At 49.1% G+C, this 21567-nt stretch overlaps 1 protein-coding gene across 1 annotated transcript; it reads left to right on the plus strand.

Moving 5' to 3' along the window:
* Positions 1–5440: 5440 nt before the first annotated feature.
* LOC138723331 (tudor domain-containing protein 5-like) lies at positions 5441–21124 on the plus strand. Its single transcript, XM_069862277.1, is given in 15 exon segments — positions 5441–5708; positions 5764–5904; positions 7046–7113; positions 7495–7557; positions 7559–7691; positions 8352–8483; positions 8486–8764; positions 9506–9633; positions 12414–12637; positions 13512–13697; positions 14418–14547; positions 15922–16089; positions 17849–17995; positions 20045–20267; positions 21051–21124. Coding segments are annotated over 15 exon segments (2364 nt in total).
* Positions 21125–21567: the final 443 nt, after the last annotated feature.

The following is a 21567-nucleotide window of genomic DNA, read 5'->3' on the forward strand; positions in this document are numbered from 1 at the left end:
GCTCCTGTCCCCTCTCTGGATTTAGAAGACCTGAGAAACCTCTTTGGATCAGAGGTATCTGGAGACAGCATGTGGTGTTCTGTGTTGAACCAGACTGAATGAAGATCTGCTTCAAAGCTTGTCCTGAAGGAAGCAGCTATGGGTTGTTTGTGTCAATTCTGACCTCAGCCCCCAAGAAACGCCATGGGATGAGAAGCTCTGGTGATGGATGCGCCTGCAGCCCAGAAGCCAACGGTGTCCTGGGCTGCGTCCAAAGCAGTGGGACCGGCGAGGGAGGGGATTCCAGCCCTCTGCTCCGCTCTGGTGAGACCCCACCTGGAGCCCTGTGTTCAGCTCTGGAATCCCCAACATGCCACTGACACAGACCTGTTAGAGCGAGTCCAGATGATGGATCTGAAAAATCATAGAGAATTCACCCCCAGTCTGGATCTGTGCTTATGGCTTCTGGAGGTCCATGGTGCATCATTGCCTTACACAGATGCCTAGAGCTTCCTTGGACGCAGGGCAACTGCTGTTGCCGAAAGGGATGTAGGAAGCTTCTCTGTTTGCAAGAACTGAAAATCCTTGTGCTTCTGATGCTGGTGACCTTAGCGAGTGGAAAATGAACTGCTGGGATTTACTCTCTTTTGTCCCCACAGAGGGAGCAGTGGCTGTGGCAGAGATGTTCTGTGCAGTGGGACCGGCGAGGGAGGTGACTGCGGCCCTCTGCTCCGCTCCGGTGAGACCCCACCTGGAGCCCTGTGTTCAGCTCTGGAATCCCCAACATGCCAGTGACACAGACCTGTTAGAGCGAGTCTGGACGAGGGCTACAAAGATGATGCGAGGGCTGGAGCAGCTCTGCTGTGAGGACAGGCTGAGAGAGTCGGGGTTGTTCAGCCTGGAGGAGAGAAGGCTCTGGGGAGACCCTAGAGCAGCTTCCAGAACTGAAAGGGGCTCTGGGAAAGCTGGGGAGGGACTCTTTACAGGGGCGTGGAGTGACAGTACAAGGGGGGATGGCTGTAAATTGGAGGGGGGACGATTTCGATTAGGCAGTAGGAAGAAATTCTTGGTGCTTTGGGTGGTGAGGCCCTGGCCCCGGTTGCCCAGGGAAGTGGTGGGTGTCCCATCCCTGGAGGTGTTCAAGGCCAGGTTGGAAGGGGTTTCGAGCCACGTGATCCAGTGGGAGGTGTCCCTGCCCTCGGCAGGGCGTGGAACTGGATTGTTCTGTGTCGGTGACTTACTGAGTGGAAAATTAACTGCTGGGATTCATCCTCTTTTGTCCCCACAGAGGGAGCAGTGGCTGTGGCAGAGATGTTCTGTGCAGTGGGACCGGCGAGGGAGGTGACTGCGGCCCTCTGCTCCGCTCTGGTGAGACCCCACCTGGAGCCCTGTGTTCAGCTCTGGAATCCCCAACGTGCCACTGACACAGACCTGTTAGAGCGACTCAGTCTGCTCTCCCAGGCCGAGAGGGAGGCAATATTTGAGGGCACCTCATTTCCCGCCTGTGCCGGCAGGGCTCTCTCCGCCTGGGCACATCCGAGGGATTTGTCCAGTGTGTTTGGCAGAGGCCGAGCAGGGAGGCTGTTACCTTGACTCCGGCTCAGGGCAGAAAGAATTGCTGAGCGTGGTCTGGTTTTGAGAGAAAGTAATTTTGTCTGATTTTGAGATGTGGGACAGGCTCAATATCCAGGAGGTCACTGTAACTGACTTTGTCTCCCTTGTAAGTGAGCGTTCCCTGTTGCACTCCAGAAGATCTATTTAGGGTCACTGATTTCAGGCTAGGAAAGAAATAACGTTCCAAGTGCCTTCACTGTGAGAGGCTACAGACCTTTTGTGTTTCCAGCCCAGGGCTCTCCTGCTGTCTCCAGGAGTTGTGTGAACACTGCTGACCCAGTGGTCTTGCCCGGAGGGTGTGACAGTGGTTCCTTAGGCTGCACGTTTGTTGTGGGTGAAAGCATTCCCTAGTGTCCTTTCCCAGCTGGATCCACAGCGTGGGTCAGTGTGGAGAAGGAGAAAGAATGGCAATTAAAACTTCTTCCCTTAGTCCTTCCGTGCGTCCTGTCTCTTTGACATCAAAGCGGGAGGGGAGATGAACTTTCTTATGGATGTGATACCTTGGGCATGTTTTAACTCCATGGAATTTTTAATGGATTTGCTTTGTTGTTTAGTTTTCCTTTCAGAAACGTGTTTCCAAGGAAGTCTCTCAGGAGTCAAGGCTTGGCCAGTTCCAGGGATCGAGACAAAGCAAACATTAAAGAACAGCAGTGCCCGAGTACATTCTTGGTGTCCTTTCCTAGTAGCATTGCACTCCTCGTCCCCTGCTGTTACTCCTTACCTCCTCCCCCTACAGCTCCGTGGGGTCTCAGCATCTCCGCTGCTCTTCACACACACAGAATCACACACAGAATCACCAGGTTTTATAACCAGCTGGGGAAGGGGCTGGAGAAGAGGTCTTAGGAGGAGCAGCTGAGAGAGCTGGGGTTGTTTAGCCTGGAGAAGAGGAGGCTGAGGGGAGACCTCATTGCTCTCTCCAACTACCTGAAAGGAGGTTGTAGAGAGGAGGGTGCTGGCCTCTTCTCCCAAGTGACGGGGGACAGGACGAGAGGGAATGGCCTCAAGCTCCGCCAGGGGAGATTTAGGCTGGACATTAGGAAAAAATTCTTCACAGAAAGGGTCATTGGGTGACGGAAGAAAATATGGGACAACACGCAGTGATCAATATGATCCAAGTGAAGCCATTTAATCGAAGTTCCCAACACATTTTATACCCTACTTGCTGAAGCAAGCCATTGTTTTACAAGCTGATTTGACAATTCTCCATTTGCAACAAGTAATCATTAGTTACAATACATTATTATGTTTTCCCATGAGAAATAGCTATGTGAGCATTTCAGTCTACAAATTGATAGCCTACAAAGTAACAAGTCAAGGACTACCGAGGAAAGCTTCCCCTGAGAAATGAGAGGCGTCTAGGGTAGAACGACTCTCTATTGTTGCAAAGAGAAACCTTGAAGGGAGTGTGTCATTTACAGCAGCTGCTGCTTCTGCAAAGTTAGCTTTAATTGTGGTGCAAAAGCTGTGAGGCCTTATGCTAAGGTGCCTTTGTTTCATTTAGCATAAGCTGCTCAGTGCTTGGGGTGCTCATTAAATGTCCTCTGGTTCGTAACCATCCATCAATTGGGCACTGGAACAGGCTGCCCAGGGAGGGGGTTGAGTCACCTTCCCTGGAGGTGTTTAAGGCGCGGGTGGATGAGGTGCTAAGGGACATGGTTTAGTGTTTGATAGGAATGGTTGGACTCGATGATCCAGTGGGTCTCTTCCAACCTGGTTATTCTATAATTCTATGATTCTATGACTGGTACGTGAGGATGCCCCTGGAGCTCAGATGCTCGTGTGAGCAGAGAGACGCGAAGGGGGGGATTTTTTCCACTTCCCAGCCACTTGTGAGGGGCCTGGTTTGCGCGGTGCCCTTGCTGTGAAAAAGCCGGCAAGCACTCGCAGAGAGAGTATTATGGGAGCTCCGAGTGTTGAGGAGGCGACTCCAGGGAGCCGAGGGGTTGGTTAAATACAACGTGAGCCGGATTCCCCCTTGTCAGCTCGGTGGGAGCTGGTTCAATGGATCGCTTCTCACGCTTCGGATGCCCCTCAGCTGAGCTCTTGTCCTGCCGCACCCCCAGCGGAAGCGGGAGCAGCACAGCCTCCCTTCCCTCCAGAGAGCTGATGGACCTTGCAGGGAAGTGCCAGGCCATGAAGGCTGCCCCTTCCTCCTCTTCCCTTTCCTCTCAGCTCAGAACTAGGGACAAAATCCTTGGTTACCTGTGTGCGTTTGTGTGTGAGTGAAATCTCACGCCCGGGGCTGCACACGGGACCCAGCTTGTTCCCCTGTCCCAGGAGAACCTGCCTGTACACTGAGCCCCTTCCTGTTTCCAGGCTCACCCTGCGCCGTCCTCCTGCCTGTTTGGTTTGAGGACGGGGACGTTTATGTCTGTCCTTGCTGCGGAGGTGATGGATTGAAAGACCAGGCTCTAGGGTGTCAAGGTGCATCTGGCCCTGTGAAGGGGAAGGGATGACACCCATGTTCCCTCAGCCACTGCTCCTTACGCTCTATATTTTTCCCTTTCCAAAAAACCAGAGGCTTCTGGAACCATGCGCAACCCGCTTCACGTCACACGCCTGGGCTGCCTTCCCTCCTGCGTCCAGACCAGGACCCGCTGGTGGCTGCCAGTAGCCCAGCTCCACTCCGAGTGACCAGAGGCGGCGTGGGCCCCGTTTCTGGGACAGCTCTCAGGAATTGCCTCTCCTGCTCTGGACAACAGGGGAGGGTTTCGCATGCAAAACTGCAAAGGAACATACGTGGGCTTTAATTAAGAGGCTGCTTCTGTGATGGGAAAAGGCATTAGAAGCCACTGGCCCTAAGAGGGAGCAAAGCCGTCCCGTCTCCTGTGTAGCTGTGCCTGCTTGGAGGGCACCAGCATGTGAGCTTCGGTTCCATACGAGGAAGGGGAGTGACGCAGCTGGAGGGATCTCAGTAACCACCTTACCAGGCCCTCTGGCTTTGCCAGGAAGGAGACGCCCACGTCGGAAAACGATGGCTCTCTCATACTCCCGCACTACCTGCAGGGGAAACAAAAGCTGGATGCGCTGCAAAGGGAGGGTTTCAGCAGGTGTGAGCTGCCGGAGTTACCTGTCCCTGTGTCCCTTTACCCCCGCAGAGGACCTGACACAGAACTGCTGGCTGGCCTTGTGTGTGAGCAGAGAAGGAGCAGCCACGAGACACCCAGGATTTGGGAGAGCAGCCCATGTTAGAGGGGCCTGGGCTTTCCCAGGATGAGGCCAGCGTTCTGCTTCCTCAGAGCCTGGCCAAACTCAAACATCCTGAGCTAAAATTTTGCGTGCTTGTTGTTTGCCTCCGAGGGAACCGTGTGTGCATGTGCTCACCCCTGTGAGATCCGAGGGATGACACTGACACCCTTGTTGAGAGCAAGATTCACGTGAAATTTCCCCAGAAGTGGGAACCAAAATATGCCTACTCGTAGCCACGCTAGAAATGTGAGAAAAGGGGGAAAAGAGGGCAAATCCATCGGTACCTGAGAGACCAAACTCTCTTAACATTTTACATTCAAAACCTATTTACCTGCTGCTGCAGTGCCACTCTCTCTGGGCTGGGTGTGCTGAAGGCGATGTTTGAAAGTGAACAGACCTGCAAGCTGTTCAGCAAAAGAGAAACCTAAGCCCTTGCCTGCTGATAATTCAGCAGGAGTATTTGAGAGGTAGCGGAAGATCCCTGTGCAGCCCTTTGTTGCAGCAATGTGCGAGGAAGGAAAGTCAAAATTAACGATGGGTTGAAGAAGTGTAAATAGAACCTTAGACCCAGAAAAAGCTTTATGCTCACGTCCAAAACGTGCCGAACCAGTGAGTTACGTCCACATCAGACACCGACTACTAAGCCTGGGGAGGCCCCATGACCATTCTCACCTTCATGCAGAACCAGACAGAAACGGGGAAGGTCATTATGATGAACAGGAAAGACAAGATGGTCAGAAGCCACTCACAGATGCCCAGACCTGGAGACTTTACTCCTAGGGAGAAATACAAAAGGACCGTGTTAGCAGAGGCCAGCTCCCAAAATACCGACAGCCTGACAAGCGCCCGGGCCCGTCAGCTTCAGTGTTGGCCTTTGCCTAAACCCGGCGCGTGTGAACCATTTGCTCTCCCTGGAGCTGGCTCAGGTGAGCAGGAGCTGCCAGGATGCACCGACAGGTTTCGTCCCCGCTTTACTGCCAGAAATGGAGCCGTGCTTCCCCGTGGGGCCTCGACTAGAGAGCAGCCTTCAGGCTGAAGACCTGCAGGCACCAAGCGGTGTCCAAGGGTTTGGAAGGAGCAATTTGTTGGCTGACCTGGGAGCCCAGAAGTTCGTCGGGAGAGGTGAGCTAAGGGCAAAGAGAAAGATGGCGAATAGGAAGTTGATTTCAACGTGCACAGCCTGAAGCGCCCTTCCCTGTCAGAGGATCTCAGGCCCTTTGGAACAGGAGTTCAGTCGCATCCCAGCTCCCTGATGCGGTGGGACCGAGCCGCTGGTGCTACTGAAATCTCCCTGCGCCCTCCAGCGGTCACACCGAGGCGTGGGGGCTGACTGGGGTGCTCGGGTCAAAATGACCTTCCCCATCTCCCCAAAGCCAGGACGGGGCGTCTTGACCTGGCTGACCTTTGTTGTGAGGGAAAACCTGCAGGTATGGCCTGGAAATAGATTCCTTCTGGGGTACCTAGACCCAGAGGGCGGACCAGCAGTGAAGTTAGCGTCCCTGCGCGTCTCCCACTTAGATCTTCTCGAGCTCTTCCCTTCTTGCCCCTTTGCCTTTGGAGCTCTCTGCAGAGCCAGCAGGTCTGGAGGGAGGTTCACATGCCAAGAACCTGCGTGATCACTCTAGCTCTACAGCACCAGGAGGCTGTGAGGCTGGCTGGGGTCTCCCGTGTCTCACCCCAAGGAAAACTGTGTCTGTGCCAGGCGGGTGCGATGGCACTCACCGTGCGGAGTTATTCTGTGGCCGTACAGGGTCAAAGAGCCCACAGCTTTCCAGCCCTTCCCCTTCCATAATCCATACCTCCCTCTTGCTGCTCACTGTCCAGCAATGCCATTGCCTCCGTTTCATTCTTTGAGGATTTACACTATTCTTTGCCTAAAACTAGTATATATACCCACTGCTTTTGTAAAGCGTGAGGCCTTTTTCTAGAAGGGCATCCAACTCAGCGCCGAATTGTAAACCAAAAATGTTATTGCCTTTGCCTCAAAGACTTGATCCTTTTCAAGGTTTTACCAGTGAATGAGTGTTTCCCACTTGGGACACAGGGGGGACTCCCCATGCCTGGGATTAGGGATGCAGGGAGCTGTGCGAGGGGCAAGGGGGCACGTGGAGCCCAGCGGGGAAGCACAGCTGGTGCTTTTTGGCCCTCGGGCTCTGCCTTCCCCCCTCAGAAGGGGGGCTCAGGTGCCACTGACCCGCAGGGGCTGCTCCAACAGGGGAAAATTCCCGCCTCCTCCTCCCCCACCCCGCCATTTTCCCGCCAGGAGGCGGCGGCTCCGCCCTCGCGGAGGAGGAGGAGAAGGAGGGAATTAGGGGCCCAGGGAGCTCTGTGGTGAGTAGGGGAGCGCTTGGGGGTACAGGGAAGGTTCTTCATGGTCTGTGAGGGGCGAGGGTGCATCCGCCTTCCTGGAATTAAGGATGCATGGAGTTCTGTGGGGGTCAAGGGAGCACGTAGGACAGAGCAAGGAGACCCCACGCCTGGGATTAAGGGCAGGGGGGTCTCTCTGAGGGGCAGAGAATCCCCATGCCCGGGTTTAGGGGTGCAGGGAGCTCTGTGAGGGGCAAGGGAGCGCTTGGGGCTGGAATTAGGGATGCAGGGAGCTGTGTGAGGGGTACAGGGGGGACTCCCCATGCCTGGGATTAGGGATGCAGGGAGCTCTGCGAGGGGCAAGGGGGCACGTAGGACAGAGCAAGGAGACCCCGCGCCTGGAAGAAGGAGGTGAGGTCGCTGCTTATTACCGATAAAGAGGGTTTAACCCCAGCACAGCTGGAGAGGGGAGTACATGGCCATGATGGGCAAACCTCTCCCTCTACGTGACCTGGGCTTCCAATCCACCTTGGAGCTGGTGGCAAAAATGCCTGACGTTGTCAGAATCTGTCCTCAGGAGAAAGGCACGTTTATCCTCAAAGGTGAGGTTTTATTTCCGTAAAAGTGGAGGAGTTGTTTGGAACCTCATACTGGTATGAAGCGATGCTCTAAAACCAGGAGGTGCAGAATGAATTGCCAGAGCTGTAGGTCATGTATCTCTGTCACTCTTTTTCTCATATAGCTCTGTTTAATTTTTTTGCCGTTGATGTTTTTTACTGTGTCTTAATCTGCCTTTTTGTACTTTTCTCCTCCTTCCTCCTGGAAAATAACAGAGGCTTCCAGTTCTTTTTGTACATTTTGCACTCTGCTCTTGGTTTAGAAACTGCAGTAACGTTTCTATAGGAAGTTCAGTCTGTATCAAAGAACTTTTATCATTTTCCCAACAAAACTTGCAGCAGATGAGTTTCCTTTTGTGATCCTGTATCCAAGAATTGGACCCGCCTTTCTGCTTGGATCTGGATTTCTAGGGATGAGGGTGCAGGTTGGTTCTTGGCTGTTTCATCTGGTTCATTTCAGTTCACAAAGGGAGAGTAAAAGTTACCCTGTTGGAAATGCGATCTAGTGTGATTGGTTTTGAAAGACACGCCTGCTTCTGAAGAGGGTGGGGAGAATAGGAAAGAGGAGGACCTTTGCTTGTATAAAGCTTTCAGTAGTTTGCTGTCTTGGTAATCTCATAATTTCTTTCTTTCTTTCTTTGGTAGCCATTGCAGATGAGACCACCAAAGGTATTGCAAAACTGGTTGCCAGGCAGGAGGAAAGTGTTAAGTCACGAAAGAGTGATGCTGTGAAGGCACGTGCTGCTTTTCCCTCTAGGAACACAAAGTGTCTCCCTCGCAGCCAGCGACTGGGAAGGCTGAGCTGCAGGATCTGCTGAGTTCCTCACCACTTCTGCTCAGGAACTTTGAGAGGGCCTATCGCAGACGCTTTGGCCGGCCGTTCCAGTATAGGCGATATGGATTTGTCTCTGTATTTCAAGTCCTTGAAAGTGTGTCCGATATCATTGTTGTTGAGCAGACAAAAGCAGGTTCCTTGCTGACCCTGAGGAAGTAGCTGGAAGGTGAGACAGCGAAGGAAGAGGTGCCGCACGGTGGGGCGCACAAAGAGGTGCCAGAAGGTGAGGGAGGGTATTATTTAACTGAAAGTATGTAGCTGCCAAGCAGCTGTGTTTCAAGTGATGTTGCTGCCTTTCCAGTAGCTGTCGTAGTCCTGGTTTCCCTAGGCTTTAGCGCAGAAGGGCTGCGAGGTACTGTAGAAGCAGCTGTTACAAGGGTGTTGTTGTGGTAGCAGAGAGCTTAACTGGAAGTTTTCTGCGGTTTGCCACTGTTTTTCAGTGCGAGGTGAAAGAAGGGATGTTAAGCCCCTTTCTGAATGCGTGTATAGGACTGGAATTTCTAGTAATTCCAGGCAACAGGTAATAAAACTAGAAGGATCTCTGGCACGTCGGCTCCGCAGGCTGGTAAAGCCTTCCAGATGGGCTTTTTGAGGCTGAAGCACTAATCTGAAAGGCATAGCTATACTGCTTCTCTGAAGAAGAGCCTGTAGATATCCTCAGCGTTCCCCTAACAACTATGAGAGAAAGCAGAGGATTGCATAAGGTTCCTGCCAAATGCCTGACTTTTCTTAGCATCATTCTAGGAATTTATTTAGCCCCTGTCATGCTTGCAAGAGCAAGTGTGTTTTATTTTGCTTGAATTTATTAGTACGGCGAAGGATGCCTCTCAAGCAAATCCCCGTGACTGTGGGTGCTACAAGAGATGAGGAAAATGGCACTAGTACTTGTACGCTTTCATGGCCAGGTGTATTCTCCTTCTGCTTAATATGTAAATAAAGAATAACAACTAAACTCTCTTTACAGCTGCACCTGCAATTGAGATGCCTCCTTTGGAACCCATCCGTGATGCCAAGTGGTTTCACCTGCCGGCAGAAGAGAAGTCAGAGCCGGTGGAAGGACAAGCACTAGATATGAGTGATGTCCTCAAACAAGTAAGTGGCAGGATGAGTGATCTGTAGCTTTGTCATGTCTTCGTCCAGGGGGTGATAATTTTTTTCACTGCTTTTGTTTTTGCTTGGTTTGTATTGTTGATGCACTGTTGCTTCCAAAAAAAAATTGTACCTAGTTTAGATGAGGCTGGAGGTGACCAGAGTCATACTGACCTGATATATAACTCTATGTGCCCTCCAGCCTAGGTCTTTTTCTTGTCTCTTTCTGGTCTTGAGATCTCTGTTGGAGATCGTCCAAAGCCAGTAAAGCATAATCTTGTTCCCCAATAAGAGTGGAGACAATTCTTTTTGTGTTCTTAATAGCCTTCTTCTGAGAGTAGCTGTGTGGCATTTCCCCTGCTGCAGTAGCATGGGTTTAAGTGTCTAGCAGCTACGTGGCAGAGCTGAGGAATGGTCCTTGGAGACCTCAGTCCTGTCGTTGCCACTCTGCTCTTTGGTTGGACTTGAAAGTTTTGTTGCTGTTGTTGTGGTTTAGCAATGTATTTTTAGAAAGGGATGGAGAAGTACAGAGGCTCTGACCTGCCAGACCTGCTTGGGAGAATTTCTTTGTGCCCCCTCTATTTTTTTTTCCTCTTTTGAGCATCTTTAGGCCTTTGTTTTCTCAGGAAAGTTCTCCTGCTGCGAATTATTTCCTCTGCCAAGCTCATCTGGTGGTTCTACACAACTGTACAGTTGGAGTACCTAGACAGGGAAAGGGTTGCAGGGATTCTTTCTGAATTTGGTGTGCTGTTCACTTAATGAACTTGAAAGCTTAGGGCTACGAGTCGGACTTTCTGCGGTGTTTCAAGAAACATACCCTTTAGAAAACTTTGGCAGGCTCTTCTGATAAGACCTTGTCGTCTGGTGGGATGAAGTCCGTGGGGAATTTCCCTAGATCAAACAAAGTCTGCTTGTGGGAAGGGTAGAAAAGGGAGAGAGATGGTCCACGTAGCCCCATTTTTTTCTTGTTATGTGTCGCAAAGGGAATCTGTTTAAAGATTCTAGCAGGGCGAGTCTTGGAACGTGTTTGTACAACTCGTGTTTGCCGTGAAGCACCAGTTTTGCTGGTTTGTTTTAAAAGTGCCCTAGAGAGGAGGAAAGTGAGCTGGAATGTGTTTGGGTAGGCAGTGAACCAAGATTTCAAGATGCTGCAAAGTCGAGGGGAAAGATGCGACCTGATTCCTGGCCTGCTGTAAGGTATGGAAGTATCTGGTGATGAGACGCCAATAGCGGAAGCGTTGTAAGGGACAAATGAGGGACAAGGGCCGAGTCAATCTGCTCGGCCCCGAGAAGGGTCAAATATCTAGAGCTGCTGCTCTTGGCAGCTTTTTCTTGCCGTGCCGAGCAGAAGGAAAGTTGTCATCCACACCACTCTTGGCAGCTGCCGCTCTGGCTTAAGGCAAGGAGTTAGCCAGTCTTACGAGCCGTGCCTCTTCTAGGGCTAGTTTTACAGTGTGTTCGGTTGTTTACCTTTTTCTTATAATTTTCTTGCTATTTTGTGAAGGTGTTTTTTAAGCAGACATTTCTACGTCTTTCAAAGAAGTGTCTGTTGTCTCTGCCAACGTGTGAACTACGTGATAAACATCACGTGTGCCCGTAACAGTCTGACACGAGGAGCTTTCATGGAGCAAACCTGTCCCTTGGCAATATCACTGTTGACTGGCACTTCTGGGAGGAAATCCATGAAATGTAAGGGGATTTTAGAGGTGCTGCTGCTGCTCAGGCAAGAATTCCCTCAGGTACTCTTTAACTCAAAAATGTTAACTGCCTGGTTAACTCAATGTTTTAGTCAAAGTTTTTAACAAAAAGAATTCAAGGGTGTTCTTCCTCGCTCAGTCTGCAGGAGAGACTCTAATCTGCTTTTTTAAGAAACGGTTCGAAGGGCTAGTATTGTCTCTCGGTTGACCGTAGCCGTGTAAGCAGTGGGGTGTGCTGGAAGACAAATTTCCTGTAAGTTGTCTGGTGTGTGATGCAGTGGTAACTCGTAGCATATTCACAATGAGTAAAACTGGAATAGTTTTGACTTCTGGACGCTGGAGGAGTGCTGTTTGTTGGCACAAACCGAATCTCTGGAGGCAGTGAAAGTAGCTGATGTCTGATTAAGGTTTCCATGCACGCTGGTTCAAGTGGAATAAAGTTTACAGCAGCTAAAGAATGATGCAAAATTGCAAGCTGTGCCAAGAACTGATGTACAAATTTGCCTAGAATGAGAAAAGAATAGGATTTGTAGCGTTTGTATGTTTTTATCTTTTGGGAAATAGCTCTGGTGTGTGTGAGATGCATTTGTGCCTTCTGTGTCTTGAATTGTTTTCAGATAGTTTTTCTACTTCAGTCATGTGCTCTTTCATGGGGACAGAAGATAGAAACAGCATCTTTGGGGTAAAATCCAACAAGCAGGTGGGTTTTTTTGGTGTGAGTTTTTGATTTTTTTTTTTTTCTCTTTATCAGTAGCCATTCAATATCTTTGTCTAAATACATAACGTGTCATCGGTTCCTCTTCTTTATTCCTTGAAGGAATATGAGGAAGGTATTTTTGTTGCACCCCTCTTTACACTGGAGGGAGGAAAGAGAGAAGGAAGGTGGAGGGTGTGAAAATAGGTGTTAGGATCCCAGGGACAGTTTTAATCCGAGTTTGCGCTATTTGTTGGGATTCTCTGATCTTCAGTAATTCATGGGTTCCCAGGAAAGCAGAACTACTTTTTTACCTTAATGCAGAGGCCAGTTATGTGTGTTCAGGGCGTAGCAAGACTTCTGAGCGCTACTTTCCTCTTGTCCCTTTGTAGTGTCAAGATTTAGATTTGAAGCTGTCAATCTTCAATCTGGCAACGACTCCAGAAATTCCCCCTGATGCTGTTCAGGACAGAAGCCTTTGCAGTTTCCCACCATTGGAGCGCTTGTGTTTGGTGGGAGTCTTTGTGGAATGTATAATCTCTCCTAGCCGGTTCTACATCCAAGCGTGCCACGCAGAAACATCCGATAAACTCCAGGATATGATGTTTGAGATGAGGTGAGGACGTGCTATGCTGATTCTGTGCTATTACCTGGGTATTTGCACTGAGGGAACAGGGCACCCGGCTGTTTGTTACCGTCACTACAGGCTTGACTTCTGGATGTGGAGATGCCAGTGCCGTACTAAATCACATAATCATAATGCTTCCCCATTCCTTTTATCTAGCAAGCAGTAAGTATCGCTAATAGTTTGGCTGTGTCCTAGACGGCCTTAAACTTTAAAAGCCTGGAAAAGTTGTGGAAAGGAACTTGAGGGTTCTGTATTGTTGACATTGCTATTGCTGATGTGCTTGGTTAAGGCTTTTACTTCCATCTCCAGCACTTACCAAAAGCAGCAGGTAATAAGCGTTAGTCATATCTATATTTGAAAGCAAAACCCCATCAGTGGGTTTGTCTGTCAGGTACGTTGTGCGTTTGGGACTCTTCCACTACGCTGCAGTTGCTGTTAGTCGTGTGCCAAAGTAAATACTGGATGTCCGTGGGGCAACCGTGTGATCGCAGGCTGCAGACAGGTACTGTGTGTGTAAGCCAGGACTCCGGAACCTGGCTCGTAAGAAGCCCTGTGCCAAGTCAGGGTAATGTTAAAAGTGAACGACTAGAATGGCTGTATTTAGTCGCTGATTAGCGCCCATTAGTTAACTTTTTGTTGGACCCCAAGAATACCATTTAAATGTTAAAAGTTTAGGTTTGTGTATTTATTGTCACTTGGTTTAAGTAGAACAGAAACATAAACTATCTATTAGAACAACTCCTGAAAATCCGTCTCGTGGAGGCTTTGAGAAATGAGGATTCTTCTGAACCCTGAAGTGTATTTCTGTTTATCCATCTCCTGCGCCCTACCAAGCACAGTTTTTCATTGTGATCTCTGGCAGACACTGTTACTTGAGTAAACTTGTTTCTGATCGTTCTGTCATGCCTGAGTCTTCAGTACGTCCTGGACAGCTTTGCTGTGTAACGGTCTCAAAATGGTGGTACCGCGTTATCATCCACCGCGTGATCAATGACCAAGAAGCAGAGGTGTTCTACGCAGATTACGGAAACCTGGGAATCGTCCGAAGGTTTGCCTGGAAATGGTTCTCAGGATTAGCTGTTCCATCGCCTTCCCAGGGATGAGGGTGAGGCTGCTGGGCCTGTCACTCTCCAGGAAGACGTCCCACCACGCGGGTTTCCTAGAAAGTGTCTATTTGGATTTTTTTTCCCCGTAGCAGTGCCTTGCAGGTACTTCCTTGCTTACATGTTAATGCGTGAGGTGACGTTAAGAACAAGATCTGCGGTGCAGATCACTCCAAGCCCTTTGCTTATCATCGCTGTGGGCTAAACCCTTTCCTCTTCCTTTATTCACTCTTGCCCCTTTCTGTCCCTTTCGAGCAAGCTCCCTAATCCTCTTCCCTGAGTTTTGTGAATGGAGGTAAACATCTCTTGAACAGACATCCTCCCAGTTGGGAGCATTTGTGGTGTCAGAGGTACTCGTTCTCCTCTGTAATTCAGTACCTTCCCCATATTTGCTTCTGCCCTCTCATTTGCCTCTATTCATGCCTGGCCATAGGCATTCTGTGTTTCAAAAGTGATTTTTCTCTGTCCATAACTTTCTTATCAAAAGAGGTTATGAGGAGAGGATGCTTGGGCAAGGGAAGGCGTAAGGGACCAGTTGTTATTGCTATTTCTGCTGTGCCCCTTCTCTGGCTACGGAGTGTTTTCCAAAGCTGCTGTCGGGCTTTATTCGTAAGCACAAAATGCGATATGTGCCTCTCTATTCCTAAGCTGATCTTAAAACCCAGAAGAGGAGGAAGTTCTGGCATTTGTCATCTCTTCCTGTGTGACGCAGCCACTAAGGACGATATCTACTTCCACGCTGTCTTGAGCAGTAGGGGATGTGCTGACATCTGTGGGAAGAAGGTTCCTTCCCAGGTCAGGAGGGAGGCGTGTGCTTCTGACAGGAAAGGCAGGGAAAGGATTGGTTGGGTGCCTGTAGTGGAGAGATCTTTACCTTGAAGCAAGTAGTTTTGTGAAGAGCAAAACCGGTATTCCCTGCTTCCCTGCAATTTACTGTTTTGGGGCTGTATCCCACGGTGTCTATGGTGACGGCTTTCTTTTTGGTTAAGGTGGAATTCGATGATACAGCAGAGATGTTCTGGTTTAGCAGAACAAACTCTTTTGATCCTGACTTCTAAGAGTGGATTTTTAAAGTGGATTAGCTTGTTAATATTGCCGAAAAGGAAAATAGATGTTCTGAACATGAGGCCAAGCTGGGATGGAATTGAGGAGTTGTATTTGTAACTTTTCTAAACATTGTTAATTCCGGTAGGTTTTGTTAGTCATAAGTTGAGGCCTCCGAGTCATCCAGACCATGAGAGCAAGTCCATTAGATGTTACTGTCTGGCTTCAAGTAGCGCTGCATAGAATCGTAGAATTGCCAGGTTGGATCGTAGAGTCCAACCATTCCTATCTGCTGCTAAACCGTGTCCCTGAGCACCTTGTCTGCCTGTCTTTTAAACACCTCCAGGGACAGTGACTCAACCACCTCCCTGGGCAGCCTCTACCAGTGCCCGATGACCCTTTCTGTGAAAATTTTTTTGTCTGATATCCAGTCTGATATCCATTTTTTCTGCTAGCCAGAGGCACGGGCAGTTGAGTGAGGAACAGGGTAGTTAAATAAATAATTTTGGCCTTTCCTGCTCTAGGCCCCGGAGATTGGTTGTGCCGTTAAACTGAATTATAGATATGGTCTTGGCTTACAAAGTCTCTTTCTTTGCCAGTGACGTGTATAGTGCTGGACGGTGTAACCAGGGTAGATTGCATGTTGTGCCTTGAGCAGAGATTGAAGCTGTGAGCCAGCACAGAGAGCATTTATGATTTAGGCCCATCAGTGTTGCCTGAATGTCTCAGCTCGGTTTCAGCAAGAAGTCTGTGGATACGAAAACCTTTAGAAAGGTGCTGCAACAGTTTTGTATCTCAGCAGAAAGTCAGGCTTTGCAGCCCGGAGTGCTTGTATCTGTTGTTTCGTTTAGTAGATATAGAATGCGTATTTTGGCAGGATTAAATCCAATAATTGTGTTTTTGCGTGTGCGTGTTCCATTTAGCGGGTAGGGGGCTATTGCTGGGTGATTTTATTGCTGGAGGGAGTTGATTTTCTTAGTAAGACAATTTCTACAAGAATTCAGAGCTCACACCACTTGTGGGTGGCATGCTTCTTTGTAAAACCCATTAGAATTCTTTTTATTCTTTATGGTGGTGACAACTTACTTTTCTTGACTCAGCTGTTGGGGTTTTATTTGTTCGTAGGGATTTGAGGAAGTGAATCCTTCAGCCTTGTATCTTGAGCCCAGCAGAAAGCAGGAGAATGCTGAACCCGTGGAGCCACACCTTCGCTCGCAGCAGGAATCTTTGAACGTAAATAGTGACATAGCAAGCTCGAAGCTGGATGAGGATGAACTGTGGGAACAGGTGAGAGTTTGGCTGCGGTGTGACTATCGTTCAGTGGAATTGGCTCCAGGGATCAGTAGATGTGTTGGCTTAGTCCTATGCAGTGTCTTGTGGAGTGGTTTTTTTTCCTTTGCTTTTATAAAAAGCAAGCAGAACCGTGACGTAACAACAATTACACGTGGACCATAAATACGTCCGTCGCTGCTTGACCTCTGATCCCTTTGCAGACGTCAGGGAGTCTGTGCTCAGTGAGTTCTCCAACCTTCCATACGCACCATCGTTTTTGAGTTAGAGGGAAGAATGGACTCCAAGAACTCAGACCAGTACCAGATCCCTGAGATCAGTTTGACTTAGCAGTTTCCTAGTTTGCACCCCAGGAGCCAAGAGGTGGTGTGGTCTCCTCTAGTGTCTCTGGGGTTTGGCAAAGGATGTGTAATAACTCGGGGTGTCATTTACGTGTGGGAAAGGAGCAGAAGAACTAGTGATGTCTTGTTTGCCTTAAGGGTCTTGCTCATTTTAAACTTCTCCGAAAGGAATCCATTTGCAGGCTTGATTGTTACAGGGGTTAAAGTTGTACACGACTGGAGTTTTTTTTAAAAGTTAACTCTAAAAGCGACCGATACCCAGGTCTGGATACTGCTGTACGCCTTTGATTTCAGAGCAGGTTGAAGAGAGGAGCCCTTTGCTATTATTTAATGGATGAAAAAGAATGATGAACAGAGGGGTTAAGCAGGGAGTAAAATCCAGGTCTTGAGTGCAGTCTAGCACGGTACCGTTAGAAACACCAGGGGTATTGTTTAACAGGTCACTCTCTCTACTTTTGTGTGATTTAAATTGTAGTTTTTTCATGACACATTTTACTACTGACGCCAAGTAACTGTCAGCTGTTGAAGTGTTCAGCAGTGGGCCGGCTCCAGGGCTGTTTTTCTGACATTCCTCTGAAACGTAAAAACGTAAGAGTTACTGTAATGTCGGTAACTTGTAAAGCGGTCATTTTAGCCAGGTTTTATTTTAGCCAACTCTGTGTCTGGGCTAGGGAAACTATAAGCTGCACGTGTTGGATATTGGTGGGCTTGCACTGTCAATACATCATCTGAACTGAAGGTCCCAAACATCGTCTTTATGTGGGAGAAATGAATGTGACCGAGACTCTGCAAATCTGAGTTTATTGTGATTTTTATGGTAAAATCTGGTTAAGTGCAGCAAGATCCATGTGTGTAAATGTCAGACAGAGCTGGCAATTTGGAGACTAGAGGAATGTTAAGTGCCTTCAGGTTTTCTTCTGTTTTGAAGGGTCTTAGAATCCTTTTCCAGGAACAGTAATCCTCTCTTTTCTGCTATTCTGTTTAGTTGCTCGAAACGATTCCTCTCCTCCTCGGTGCATCACTGATGTCACCATCAGTATCAACTCTAATAATTGCTCCAAGTGTTTAGAACTGGGATGAAATACGTCTGACTCTTGGTACTGCTCGGCTAGCGTTTTCTGGGAACTCCTCTTTGGCAGTGGGGAACTCCCTTTGTGTTGTCCAATCTTAGATTTGCCTTGTCAGGATTAACTCGACCCCCTCCTCTGCCCTTAAGTGCGAAATGGCTGGACGCCGAGTTGTCTCAGCTGTGCTGTGTGAAGGCACTTCTCCATGGTGAAATTCCTCAGAAGGCAGCAAGCAATAACCAGAAAAGATTGCTCAGATAAAACTGTCCTTTCCAGGTGGTAAGTTTTCCTGTGGAGTACAGAAATGAAAGTGGGAGTCAGTAGCTTTCCTTGCTTTGTCCGTCTCCTTGGCAGTGGCACCTCTCTGCTGAGGAGGAGTTAGAGGGGGATGTGTGGCCAGCTTTGGATGAAGCCAGTGTCCAAAGCACAAGGGACCGAGACCCTGAACCTGCCCAGGAGGATACAAAAGAAAGTCCTCCAGAGCTCATCACAGAGGCTAAGGTGAGAGCCCTGAGCAGAGCTATTGCAGTTGAGGAGGGTTATTCTTGGTTTTAGGTTGTGTGAATTGCTTTGACCTGTGGTTTTTGTTTTGTTTTTTTTTAAAGTGTCTGGCCATGAAGTAACAACTGGCTGTTAGCATGGCCTCGGGGCTGTGTTTTCCTCCTTCCTGTTGTTTCTGGTGTTACGGGTGCTCGACTAGTGATCTGCTGGTGCATTGAGGTGTGGTGGGAAGCAGACTACTCTTCTTTCTCTTTCATGCACAGTCCTGAGGGTTACTGGGAGTCATTGTGGGGTTTTCCTGGATCACTCAGAGGTCCCCCCTGGGTTAGGGGGATGGGTTTGAGAGGGTGGCATTTTGGGCTGTGCTTTGAGGCATTGTGTGGCACCAGTAACACAACTTTACTGCTTAAATAGTGGTTAATGATAATGGTAATGAGTCTGGCCGGGCCTGCAGCATGGCCTTTGGCCTGCGCTCTCCTTTGGGTTCAGCAGGGAGCCGGTGTCACTCAGGGTTTGTCGAGTCACAGAAGGTGTTATAGAGCTGGAAATGGGAGTGTGCCTGCAAGGTTTTGGATAACCGCAGCTCCTTACCCATCTGGAGATTGAGAGTGACTGAGACAAAGCGCTTTGTAGAAGGACGAGGGGGAAGTTGGCTCTCAGATAGTCTAAAGCAGAGCTGGAAGAACTGGTGGCGCTGGGAGATGTTACCTGAAGGGGATGGAGGGAAAGCAAGCTGGAAAGGGACCTTGAGAGAAGGAGAGAGGAGGGAAAACCTCTCCTAGGAAGCGTGGGGAGAAAGTACAATGAGGTGAGATGAGAAGTAGGCAGATGAGCAGATAGCAATAGGGTCCTTGTGAGCTGACTTAAGTACTTCCCCACAAGTATTAAACGGCGAGTTCCAAAGCATAGGGATTTGCTAACTGGACCAGAGAAGGCCTGGCTACTCCCTGCTCCTCAAACACTCTCTAGGGTACCTGCTCTCATCTGCCTCTTGTGTGCTAACAGACGTTTTTAGCGTCCACCCTTGCACCCTGTCTGTTTCTGCTTTGCTGTGGAGCGGCAGTGATGCTGCCTGTCCCAGTGAGGATAGCATGGGTGGCAAGAGGAGGTGATAGTCATCTTTTACATCTGTTTGGTTCTTTTTTTTTTTTTTAAACTCTTGTCCTAGCAGTTTTTATTTTTACTGCATGTCAGGTGGGGATTTTACAGTGGGCTGGTGGGTATCGAGCAGAGTCCGGTTGGTTAATTGGATTCACCTCTCACCCAAGTTATTCTGTATGGGTGTCCTATCAGCGCAGAATTTCTGCTGCCCAGCCGTGTAGCTCTCCGTGCTGCTTCAGGAGCACCTTGTGGTCCCCTGGGGAGGCCAGTTTATGTTGTTTAAATCCTTTTTTTTTTTTTGTGAAAACAATTGTTTTGTTGTGGGCTAATCCTCTGAACACACTTCCACCGAAGTGTGAAGCACCTTTGAATGGCGATTCACCCCTTGTGAGGATGGATGGCTCTCTTCTGCTGCCTTGACAACAGAAGAAGCCTAGAGAGCAAGTACCGGATTTTTGAACAGCCGTACTTGGGCAAGGGGAATAGTTGCTTGTCTGTTGTTTCGCTATTTTTCTCGTCCGGGCTGCGTTAACAAATACAGACATTGGCTGTATTACCTGTCTGTGGCCGAAAGGTGGGTAATCGTCCCTGGAACTTGCTTAATTTGAGCAAAAATGCAGAGCGACGGCCTCTGACTGTGTTCCCGCTCCCTTGCAGAAACTCCCTCTGCTGCCGTAATTTGTTCTGCGTGGGGCTGCCGAGAGGTGAGCCAGCTGTTCGCTCTTTGCTAAGACGTGGTGATTTGTATCTTGTGCTAATGTGTCCCTCTTTCCAGCTTGCTGTGCAGGAGAGCTGCCCTTTGGCCAAAGTTGTTAGTAATTACTGGTGTTTTGTTTTTAAATTATCCAGTTGCTCTCCTTCCAATTGAGAGAGGATACAGACCAGGGCAGTCGATGAAGCGAATGTACTAATCCTGCCTTCTCATGAGTTTTTGATATACCTTTGCAGACACTTCCCTCTCTTGAAGAGTCCTCAATACCCGTTGTCTTCTTCAAGTCGGTGGAAGACATTTATACCTACTCCAGGCAACCAAGAGGAATGAGCCAAGATGACCCTGATCGGACAGAAAGATTTCCCAACGAGGCCCAACGTCTTGCTCTGCATCCCGCTGTTCTACTTATGGCAGCGCCATTTATGCTGGACGACCATAACAGTACGAATAGATTTGTCGGTAAACTTTGAACACAGCAGAAAACTGAGCAGCCTGTAACTGTGCTGCGACTCTTGCAGTCGCTGTTGGGCACCTTGGGACTAGTGCTGCTGTTTTGCTAGAACAGGTGGAAACGTTGGTGTTCCTGTGGGGTGGAGATACGACGATAGTAAATAACCAGGTGCAATGCATCGGTTTGGTCTTTCGTGGGAACAAGTGCATTGAGGGTTATTTCTCTGATTTTTGCTGTCTTTTCTAGACTTCAGGCTGTTTTCGTGCAGAAGTCTGTTTCTCCATGCTAGCCCGTGTTCATTTCATACTGAATCTCTGACTGCCAGAGGTAAGGGACAAAAGCAGTTTTTTAACTTTGTAAGGTCCCTGTGTGGGTGTTCATCTTCCAAATGATGAATGGATCCACCAACCTGTATGAGCTTTGCCCATTTTACAAGGCCAGTTGACTTGCCAAAGGCGGCGCCTGTTGTTTGTGCCTCGGAACAGATCTGTCTGCACTCTCTGTGGAGTGGAGGCCCGGTTCTCTGGGCAGGAGCTACTCAATTCACATCTGACTTCCCCCCTCGGGGAAACGGATGGGAAATCAGATGTGAATTGAGTAGCAGCACTGGGAGGAGAGGGAGAGAGGCTCTCAGATTATACTGCGTTGGGCTCACCGAAGAGATGTGCAGTAGAAAGCCCTCTCGCCGTGACCCGGTAAGGTCTAGGCAAAAGGGACATCAGTCTAAAGTGGAGCTCTGAGAGTTGCCATTGTTGATGCCGTCTTTCTTTTCTGTGTTCCTCCTTGTGCAGGGAAAGAGGAAGTGAGGAACAGACTTGCCCAGAAGTGCCGAGGTTGGCCTGTGCGGTGCCAGCGGGCTGTGTGACCAAGCGCCGTCTCTGAAACTGCTTGTCCCTCCTGTCACGCTAGCTGCCTTGTTCCCAGCTGCTCGCTTAGCCACTTGCGGTTCCTACTTGCAGTGGTTCCCCAGCCTGAGAAAGAACTTGAGAAGAGGGGAAGAAGGCTGAGCAACTGCCAAGGAAGGCTGCCTGGAGTAGCAAAAGCCACCGGTATGACCACGCTGTTATTTTCTTTGTTCAGAAATGTTTAATGTTTCAGGAAAACAGTTTGATTTGGTACTGATTTATTGCTCTTGGTTGTTGTTCTGAAGCACTGCATTAGAGTGTGACGTTGTGCTATATATCTTCTAAGTTTAGGAGAGGGAAGTGGACTACCTATCCCTCACTCCCTCAGTGCACAAGCAGTTTTGACGTTGTGTGGGGAAATGGTTTTTTGATTTTTGACTTCACGGATGCTCCACACGCTCCT

This window comes from Phaenicophaeus curvirostris, chromosome 8 (genome assembly GCF_032191515.1).
Source record: "Phaenicophaeus curvirostris isolate KB17595 chromosome 8, BPBGC_Pcur_1.0, whole genome shotgun sequence".
Lineage (NCBI taxonomy): Eukaryota > Metazoa > Chordata > Aves > Cuculiformes > Cuculidae > Phaenicophaeus > Phaenicophaeus curvirostris.